The 11,039-nt window shown below is 39.6% G+C and overlaps 1 protein-coding gene across 1 annotated transcript in view; it reads left to right on the forward strand.

The window, feature by feature from the left end:
* RORB (RAR related orphan receptor B) overlaps positions 1–4,225 on the forward strand; it is a 213,368-nt gene extending 209,143 nt beyond the window's left edge. Inside the window, exon 10 of the mRNA XM_026001547.2 lies at positions 1,032–4,225. Within this exon, the coding sequence (XP_025857332.1) occupies positions 1,032–1,043 (12 nt within the window). The 3' untranslated portion in view covers positions 1,044–4,225. The remainder of the gene's footprint in view (positions 1–1,031) is intronic.
* Positions 4,226–11,039: the final 6,814 nt, after the last annotated feature.

Here is an 11,039-nt window from a genome sequence, read left to right on the forward strand (position 1 = left end):
GGTGGCTCAGCGGTTTAGCGCTGCCTTCAGCCCAGGGTGTGATTCTGGAGACCTGGGATTGAGTCCCACGTCAAGCTCCCTGCATGGAATGGAGCCTGCTTTTCCCTCTGACTGTGTCTGTGCTTCTCTCTCTCTCTCTCTCTCTCTCTCTCTGTGTGTGTGTGTGTGTGATGAATAAATAAATCTTTAAAAAAAAAAGTTATGATACTTGTTTCCTGCTTGCTCATCACCCCAATTCATTCTCCATCCTTCACTGTGCCCAATGAGTGTCTCCATTAATTGAAATTTAATTCATTGCTTTTAAGTCATTTTAAACTCTTTTCACAAATATAATTGCTATCAGGACACATATATACACACACATACACTCTTCCCAAAAACTGAAAAATTTTCACAAAGCAATATATAACCTTACCATGTATGAATCTCTCTGATGCATTCTATGATAATTTGTCTTATCTCTTTCTTTTTTTCTTTTAAATGTGGCTTACAATCAACTAAATTGATTTCATGACTTACCATTGGACTAAACCTGTAGTTTGTAAAACATTGGTTTAAAGGAGGAACAAGCCAGTATGCATAGGAAAAGGTACTCAATGTTGCTAGATAGCAGGAAAGTACAAATTAAAACTATGAGATACTACTACATAAATATTCAAGTCTAACAAAAAAACAAAAAAACAAAGCAAAACAGAAACAAAGTCCTTATACACACAATCACGTGAGAAAAATCCCAAAAACATGTTAAGCAGAATAAGTCAGACACAAAAGGGTATATACCTTGTGATTCCATTTATAAAAAGTTCAAGATCCAGGAAAAAATGATCTATAGTAATAAAAATCAGTACAAAGGTAGGGGTTGGGAATTGACTGGAATGACACATGAAAAATTTTTCTGAGATAATGGCATTATCCTCTATATTGATCTAGATGATGGTTATATGAATAATTTATCAAAACTCACTAGTCTGTATGCTTAAGATTTCTATATTTGACTATATATCAATAAATAAATATTGGGATTTTTACAGGCTGAGACTTAGCCATCAAAGAGAAGGTGGAGAAAGAAGAGTCCCGGCAGAAGGGACAACATAACAAAGGCAAGAAGGAGGAAGTACAAGGCTGTGACCTGCATCCAGAGAGGTAAAGGGGACTCACGTGCCACATTGTGTTTGGACATTATTAGAAGTGCAACAGAACCCCTCTGCTGGGCCAGAAGAATGACATTAATAATATTGCCAGATTTTCATATTGGTAAGTCAATCTGGTAACAATGTGGGAGATTGAGATAGGCCATTGGGAAGTCAACTGAGTGTCTTAAATATGCATCTGTGAGGAGGTAGGGAGTGTGGGTTTAGGGAAAGATGGGTTGCAAAATGAATGAATGAAGCAGTCAATCAGTGTACATTGGCAGAGAAATCTGGATAAAGTTTTAATAATCGGAATCTGCAGGTGGTAAGATAGTGGGTGACTTGCACGTCCTTTTTGGGTTCTTTGCTGCACTGCTTGAATTTTTCCTACAACGAACATTAGATTGTTCTTTCATATACAATAACACTACTTTCAAAAGATAATAGAAATTTACATGTAATAAACCTTGAAAGTAAATACATTCTCTGACGCAGGTGTACAATAACTAAACCTTAGCACGTGTCTTCAGTTTACATAAAGAGCCAGAATGAGTATGTCCTAACATCAGTTTTAAACACTGTAAATCACCCCTTTTCAGATTATGACTAGACTGGATGCCCTTTATTGACAATATTAAGCCTAAGCCAGCCTGTGGAGTAGGTAGGTATATATGTGTTATGTACGTAAATTTCTGTGTGTGTGTGCAAATCTGCATCAGGACTTGGCAGGTGCCTTCCACACCAGTGCTACAAGACTCCTTGCTAAAGAACCCTGCCTTTTAATGAGTTTACCATTAAAAAAAAATTGGGGACACTGCCTAGCTCCACAGTGTTAAATGAAAATAACATTCAGAGTTGAATTAATCTGATTGCATGGGATCTATTTTCCCCCTTGCTGCAAATCAGAAGAGTTTTTCAGCTAACAAGAATGGGTGCCCTACTTGAACGGGCAGCGGGCGCTGCTGCTAGTCAGAGCAGCACTTAGCGTGGCATTGCCATCATAACATCCCCAGGTTCACGGCAATGAAACTCCGGGAGTGGCAAAGTCAAATCAGTTCAATTGTCTGATTGTTCATACTCATAAAGTGGGGAAGCTGGCAGGGGTCCGGCATAAAACTTGGGAGTTCGGCAGCGGAGCTCCTTTAAGGTAATTCATTGCCCTCTGCAGTAGCTTAAATCAGAAGGGCCAGCACGGTCACAGTAAATGCAGCTCCCCACACTGCTGGAGAGCAATATCGCAGATAGCCGGCTGCTATGCCAGATGTCAAAGGTGCACTAAAAGCACTTGTTTTTGATCTACCCCATTCCCGAGAAGTACAATGGATGGGCCTTTAAGTACTGCCATAAAAAAAGATTGTGATTAATGAAGCAGCACAACTTAATAAACCAAGCTGACTCCCGCTTCTTTCTCCTAGGCATTTTCACTGTCCACAAAGCAGTTCTTTTACTTAGCAGCAGGGACATGTAAAATGTTAATCATCAATCTGTGGGCCATTAAAGAAGTTGCTTTCCCTTTCTCAACTTGAAACCAAGGGGGAAAGATAATAGGTTTGGTTAACAGAGCTGTTCACATAATGGAGATGTGCGGAGGAAAGCTTTGATAGAGTCAGCGTGGGAGCCCTGAGCGCTAATCCATCCTGCTCTTGGGACCACGAGTTCAAGTCCTTGCTGGGGCTGGAAGGTTCAGTTATGGAGGCTGGGGTGAGTGTCTTGATCTGGCTGGATGTGCGGGAGGTAACCGTACCTCAGTGAGGCCAAAAATAAGATGAGAAGGCGGGGGTGTTCTCTGTGTCAGAAGAGAGGGACCAGAGCTGTTGGTATTGTTGACTTATCTGGCCCCCTTCCTTCCAGAAAAGAGGGTCAAAGTAGCCTTCCCAGACGGCATGTGTCTGTCTGTGAAGGGGAGGCCTGAGCAGTAGAATCCTCCCTTGCCCAGAGGCCAGCGGAGTTTTCGGCTAATTCTCCAAAATCTAATGAAATACTTCCTCTGCAGAAGTCAAAGGTATGTCAGAGATACACAACTTAAAATTTTACTCTTGACATAAGAACTGCTTTCAATGGGGGCGGGACAAGAGACACAAGGCCCAGGCACAAGGTGTTTGATACAGTCAATCAGTCTATACTAGGAGAAAAAGTCAGTTTATACTGGTAGGAAAAGAGAAACTACTGGAAAGCAGTGCCAGATTAGGGCATTTTGAAATGGCTACAGTTTGGAAAGTTTATGCTAAAGCTAAGAACAGTTCCCTGCATCTCTTTTTAATCCTTTTGGGAAACTCCTGGTCTCGTCTTGCCTTGGCAGAGAAAGCTTAAACCAGACTGTGACCAGAGCATGTATCAGGAGAGGCCTCCCACTCCTCCTAGAGTATGTGTAGCCGATGGCCTCAATGAAGAGGACCCATGGTCCCTGGCATTTTAAGAAACCCCATCTGGTCAGCTGCAATGTTATTTCCCTGCCAGAGGTTTTAATCTTCAGTTTCCATGCTTTCTCTAAAAATGGAAAGGGGCAAAGCCAGTTTCTATTGTTTAAAGTCACAGGTATCTACAGGTTTTTATGTTTTTCTCAGGAAGCTTCTCCTGAGTCCCCAAGTTAGGAGGTACAATGAAATCGGTCTCTTACTAAACCAGTTGTTCCTCTTAGCCTGAGGAATACCAACCAGGCTCAAATATGCAACACCCAACTTCTCAGACCCGGACACACAGGTCACGAAAGACATGCCAACAATCTTGCAAAGCAGACTATGGCCAAGATATCTTTGGCAGTCTATGCTGGGGCCATGATATTCATTGTTTTTGAGTCTTTTTGCTTTTAAAGATTTATTTATTTATTTGGGAGAGAGAGAAAGCAGGAGCAGGAGGGGCAGGAGAGGGAGAGAGAATCTCAAGCAGACTCTGGGCTGAATTTAGAGCTGGACTTGGGGACCCATCCTCTGACCATGAAATTACTACCTGAGTCAAAACCAACTCCAACACTCAACTGAGTGCACCACCCAGTCGCCCTGATGTTTGTCTTATGAGATTTCTTGGAGCAAGGGAATGAATTAATGGGACAGTGATGCTGAGTCAATAAGAGTGGGCTTCCTTTCCCCCGTCCCTGCATATCTCACTTAAATTATTGTATAGTTGTCAAGGAACAGATCTTGATCAAATGAGTCTGGACACTTTCTTCAAAACCTTTCATTTGTCAAGGTGACCATGTCATTCTCCCACCCTCAACCTCCAATCTCTCCACCCCCCCAAAAAAACACAGCAATTGGTCCAAAACACTGATGTTCCTGCTCCCTGGCGTGCTCTCTGTTGAACATGCTCTTCCCCAGTCTTCTCATTCCCTAGGACTCAGGACAAGTTTGGGCCCCTCCAGGAAGTCTCCCCATGCCATGCTCTTGCATGTACCTGCTCGCTCTCTCTCCCCTGTGCTGTAACAACTGATTTGGGTCTTTGTGTCCCTCTAGAACACACCTAGTAGAGTACCTTGTATACAGTAAAACCTGTCCTTGTTGGCTATTCCAGACTTCCTGTACGGGGCAGCTACAGAGAGGGAACAATCTGATTGAAAGAGCAGACTAGGGATCTTTTCTTGCTTGTCCTTTGAGGACATTGTTTTCATACAGGTTTTATGTTGTAGATCAATAGAATAGCAGTATTTTCCAAAAAATGGATTTGACATAAGATTAGGAAAACTTCTATCAGCCATGTATAACAGTGTTAATGGTGATATGAAGTGAATTTGGAAGGGGTTGATGGTGTGAACAGTTAAAGCCCTTCCCAAAAAACCCCTAGAGCCATCTCTATTGGTTGTAACTGCTCACCAAACTGAGAGTTGCTTATGGGCAGAGTCTACATTATTCTCAGTGTTGTACTACTAAGGCCAAGCAGTTTATACTCAGTGGTTAGTTACTTGATTCATTAACCCAGTATCGACTGTGTTGAGAGCAGTTCCTTATTTCTCCAGCCTGCGTGGTAAAACTTAATTCCTTATAATTGCATGAAAGGCTTTTAACAAATTTCCCCCGCTCTTCTCACATTTTTGTCTTGCCACCTTCCATCTTATTTCATAATGTGCTCTAGGAATAACCACCCATGGACTCATCAGTCCCCAACCATCTCTGCTGGCTACCATTCCCTTCTCCAGGTAAATTCTTATCATTCTCTCTGAAGCTTTCCCTTCCTTCTCGACGGAGGGAGCCCTTCCTTCACTTGACTCCCAAGAGCATTTTGCAAATGTCTCAATTGTGGCTTGTGGTACAGGAAGGTTTCTAAACACTTCTGTCTTACCATGGACCTGTGAGCACCCACCTTGGTGATCTTGGCATAGTGGCTGGCAAATGCTAGACACTTAATGAATCTTAGTTAAATCAATGAATTAACGACTCAACCAATAAAGTAATTGAGGAGCCCTGGGGTCGGGGGTTACAAAAAGATCACATCTAGTCTAGTCTACATGCGCTCTATCATCCATGGTCCTTGGGCAGCTTAAAAAAGAGACAATAAATTTTCACAAAATTACACTAGAAATGGCTTTCCTTTTAAAAATTGATAAATTGAAATATTTTATTTAAATGTTTCAATTCCCCACCCACTGCCCTTCAAGAAATGATCCAAGATGACTCTTGAAAATTATTTTCAAGCTTAGGCACCTAAGCTTTATTTTTTTTTAAATTTTTTTGGGGGGCATGTAAGCTTTTTTTTTTTAAATATATATATATATATATATATATATATATATTTTATGATAGTCACAGAGAGAGAGAGAGAGAGGCAGAGGCATAGGCAGAGGGAGAAGCAGGCTCCATGCACCGGGAGCCCGACGTGGGATTCGATCCCGGGTCTCCAGGATCGCGCCCCGGGCCAAAGGCAAGCGCTAAACCGCTGCGCCACCCAGGGATCCCTGGCATGTAAGCTTTAAAGTCAAAGCACCCTTTCAGGTCTTCTACTTGGTGGAAAAGGTACGTGATAACTCTCTTCATAAAATGTAGTCAATTCCCATCTCTTATGTACATCCAAGTTTTCCACCTCCATCTTAGCTCTTGCCGTGATGAAAATTTACAGTGATCATGGCCATTCAGTGTAAGAAATGAATTAACATTCTCCACAGGACCCTCATTTGTATAGTATATTAATAGGCTTCTTATGTAAATTTCTACTCTTACCTCACTGCTTCTATGCCTGCTAGCTGATTGTATGCAATTTAGAAATGAGGGCAAGATATGTTTGATTTCACATGATGTTGCTTAAAGGGATGATAAGGAGGAAAATGGGTGGGGTTCAAGCAGCGGAAGGAAAGTTACAATGGACATATTTTATAGTTGTCACCAAATTAACAGTGCTCAGTAAAGCCTACTCTCATTCTAATTAGATTTTACTCCTTGTGTCCAATAGTTTTTGCCATTATAAATGAATTATGGGAAAGCAATAGGGAATATATATGATGATATTTTGAAGATGGCTGGTACAAGATATGGAGAGTTAGTCAAAAATGTGTCCTGTCCTAAATAAGGAGAACTTATTAAAGATTTCTGAAGAAAGTAAGAAAAAAATCCACTCTCCAAAGCCTTACCAAAAAACACTCCACTTTCAGAGCCACACTCACTCAAATGAGGAATTAGATCAGACTAGATAATCCCTAATTTGGTAGAGATTTCTAGCTATTCATCACATTCCTATTTCTCTTTTTCTTAGATATATTGCTAGACTGCACTTGCCTTTTTGCAAGTAGGCATGACCTTGTGATTGAGTTGTAGCCAGTGTTATGAAAAAAAGGATGTTTCACTTCTAGGGATGGTCCATAAAACCTCCCATGTGTCTCCTCCATGGAACCCTTTTGGAACCCCTTCTGGACCCAGGGCTGTGGATATGCAACAAGGGCAATCATGGGATCCATCTGTTAAAAATGGAAGAACTACTGTCAGCCTGGGCCCTGGAATATTAAGTAAGAAAGAAAGAAATGTCTATTGTGTTAAGTCACCACATTTTGGTGTTTACTGTTATTGCCTAGTTTTCCCTAATATAGGACTCTCTTAGTTTTGGCATTCTAGGATCAATCCTATGAACTATCATATTAGTCTTCTGTTTGAAAAGAGAAGCAGATGGGGAGGCTATGCATATATTGGGGTAAGGAGTATACTAGAAATCTCTGTACCTTTTTTTCAACTTTTCTGTGAACCAAAAATTGTTCTAAAAAAATAAAGTCTATTTTTTGAAAAAGAAAGAGAAAGAAGCTCTAGCTCCACCAATCTTGAGTTAGAGGCTGTCTTGATGATGAAATAAAAATGTCTCAAATAATGATTATTAACAATTTCTCAATAAGTCTATTTTGTGCCAGACACTGCCCTAAGTGCTCTATGTATGTTATTTCTAATTCTCAAAATAATCCTGCTTGGTAGAGATTAGGTTGCAGAGATAATGTTCTCTATAATGCTCAGGTACAAGAAATGGCACCTTTCTTTATTTTTCTAAATCTAGAAAGAAGTTTCCTCTCTGTAAAATGATAAGAGTCAATCTCAGTCATACTTTCCAATTATAAAACAAGTAAAAACAAAGGTAATTTGTTGGAAAACAGGGAAGGTCTTCTAACCTTCAGGACATCAGGCCCCTGATCGCAGCCTACATGATTCATTGAGAGGCAAGAGGTTCCATTTGATCCATGACTAGCATGGACATGTAATGCTCCCTGTGACTTCTCAGGCCATAGTTCTTAGTCCTCCTGATATCCGTGAACCAGCCCTTTCACAAGCCCTAAACCCCTCACTGAAAACACTGCCATCTTTCCTATCTACAGGAATGAATCCCTCTTCTTTTCCCTAGGGTAGACTTCCTCTGCCTCATCAACTCCGCATTCTAGCCCCTATCAATTTTCCAGAAATCTTAGTGAGAGGTTGTCATGTTGGGGCTTTGCAACTTCTGTAGTAAGCCATGTCTTGAGGCAAGTGCATCCACCTACCTTCTTGGGACAGAAAATAGCAAGAAGAAACATAGGTCAGTATATTATCGGATTATCCTGCCATATTCAGATGATAAAATGGGTTCAGAGAGGTTTAACAAGTTGCCCAAGATCACAAAATTTTTAGTGGTAAAGATTTAATTCAAACCTAAGTCCACTATCTCCAAAGTCTAGAGAATTTTCTACCATTCCCATTAACCCATCCTAGGAAAACTCAAGGCATGCCACAGGTCTAAGAGACTTTTTATGGTAATAGGAAATAAATCATCCTCAATAAATGAATATTTGACAGATTCATTGAAATCCAGGTCTTATACAATCTTTTCACTATATATCTTCAATGGTTACCCAAGCCTGGTATTCAAATAGCTACTTTCCACTTACACAAGCACACATACACACATAAAATTAAAGAATTGTTAAAATCATTAATTTGCAGTATCAGTTTGCAACTAGAATTCTGAAGTCACCTATCTAATGTAGTAATCTTATTGAGAAGCATAAACAATTAAATCTCATTTGACTCATCTTAATGACAGCCATATAAAGATTTCCAAGTTCAGAACTTAGTCACAGAAATATCTGAATATTTCCCAAGAAGACAGAGAAAGGTTTTAATACAACAGAACATCATTTGCCTTAACAGAAATTCGATCACTATTAATATAAATGATGGTGACTTAGGAAGGCCTGAGTTCTAGTCCCTCCTCTGACAATAGTTATATTAACTTTGAGTGAAGCATAATCTCTTTGGCTCTCGTTACTTTCATCTGTCTTTGTAGTTCTCACATTTTCTAATTCTACATTTCTGAAAAAAATTGGTATCTCACTTGTAAAATTAATGTTTCTTGGTCCACATTTGCAGTCAATATAGTGTAAAAAAGATGTAACATAATGAGAATCAACTGAAATTCTGTTGCATCCTTTGGAATTAGTCTGGAGTTTTGTAGGCTTTGGTATTCCACTCCCACCAGCAGGCCCATCCCTCTGGAGAAGATGGGATGAAACAGAATGTCTTAGCCCAGAACCATTAAGTACTTGATTTATCTAACTCTCTTTGTTCTGAACCCATGCACTTCAAGCAACCCTCTGATGATAATTCATCTGCCAAGTCCTTCAGGGACACAGTGTGATGGTCAGGCTGATTAAGTTTTTGTAGTTTGCATAGATTCTACTTTTCACTATATTTGATAAACTGGAATGTCACTAGATGTTATCCAATAGTTGTTGTATTGACCAAAAAAATCTAATTGTCTAGGAAAACATAAATAAATAAATAAATAAATAAATAAATAAATAAATAAATAATAGTACAGTAGAGGCAGAAAATTTCACTGGCAGAAACAATGCTGGACTCAAGAGAACCCACTCATCATCTTGCACTTACCTTGTGTGATGTCAAAAGGGAAAGGCTTTACCATGGACTTACACAGTCTGTAAGTGGCCATTGAGGTGCAGGAAAGATTTCCTTGATATTGACAGATGCAGAGGACACAAGGTAACATTCCACAGATGCCAGTTTGGATTTTCTCATCTGATGACCTAAATTAGGCCCTGACTTTCAAATCTGCAATTCAATCTGTTCCAGAATGCATGCTCTAGAACTTCTTCTTCTTCTTCTTTCTTTCTTCTTTCTTCTTTCTTCTTCTTCTCCTTCTCCTTCTTCTTCTTTTAAATTTCAGGTATAGAATTTAGTGATTCATCACTTATATACAACACCTAGTGCTCATCACTACAAATGCCCTCCTTAATACCCATCACCCATTTAACCCATTCCCCTCACCCATCTCCCCTCCAATAACCTTCAATTTGTTCTTTTGTTAAGATTCTCTTTTCCCCCCACTATGTTCAATTGTTTTGTTTCTTTAATTCCACATATGAATGAAATCAAATAGTATTTGTCTTTCTCTGGCTTATTTCACTTAACATAATGCTATCTAGTGCTGTCCATGTTGCTGCAAATGGCAAGATTTTGTTTGTTATGGATGAGTAATATTCCATTACATATATATATTTATAAACATAGTTATATATACAGTTATATATGTAGTTATATATATCACATCTTTATCCATTCATCAATTGATGGACATTTGAGCTCATTCCACAGTTTGGCTATTGTCAATAATGCTGCTATAAACATCAGGGCACATGTACTCCTTCAAATCATTTTTTTTTTTTTTTGAATGCCTGGGTGGCTCAGCAGTTAAGCGTCTGTCTTTGGCTCAGGGCATGATCCTGAGGTCCTGGGATTGAGTCCCACATCAGGTTTCCTGCATGGAGCCTGCTTCTCTCTCTGCCTGCATTCTGTGTCTCTCATGAATAAATGGATAAAATCTGTAAAAAATGAATCTGTGTTTTTGTATCCTTTAGGTAAATACCTAGTAGTGCCATGCTGGTTCATATGGTACTTCTATTTTTAACTTTCTGAGGCCTTCCATACTATTCACCAGAGTAGCTGCACCAGTTTGCATTTCCACCAACAGTGTAAGAGGGTTGGTTCCCCTTGTTCCCCATCTTTATCAATATCTATTTTTTCCTGTGTTGTTAATTTTAGCCATTCTGATAAGTATGAGATGCTATCTCGTTGTAGCTTTGATTTGTATTTCCCTGATGAGTAATGTTGAACATCTTTTCATGTGTTGATTAGACATTTGTATATATCTAGTAATAATTAGCTATGGCTGAGGTCAAAGACATTGCTGCCTGTGTTTTCCTCTAGGATTTTGTTGGTTTCCTGTCTCATGTTTAGGTCTTTCACCCATTTTGAATTTGTTTTGTGTATGGTGTGAGAAAGTAGTCCATTTTCACTCTTTAAGTGGCTGTCCAGTTTTCCCAACACGATTTGGTGAAGAGACTATCTTTTTCCCATTGGATATTCTTTCCTGCTTTGTTGAAGACTAGTTGACCATTTAGTTATGGGTCCATTTCTGGGTTTTCTATTCTGTTCCAATGCCCCATGTGTCTGTTTT

Source organism: Vulpes vulpes, chromosome 1 (genome assembly GCF_048418805.1).
Source record: "Vulpes vulpes isolate BD-2025 chromosome 1, VulVul3, whole genome shotgun sequence".
In the NCBI taxonomy this organism is placed as follows: domain Eukaryota; kingdom Metazoa; phylum Chordata; class Mammalia; order Carnivora; family Canidae; genus Vulpes; species Vulpes vulpes.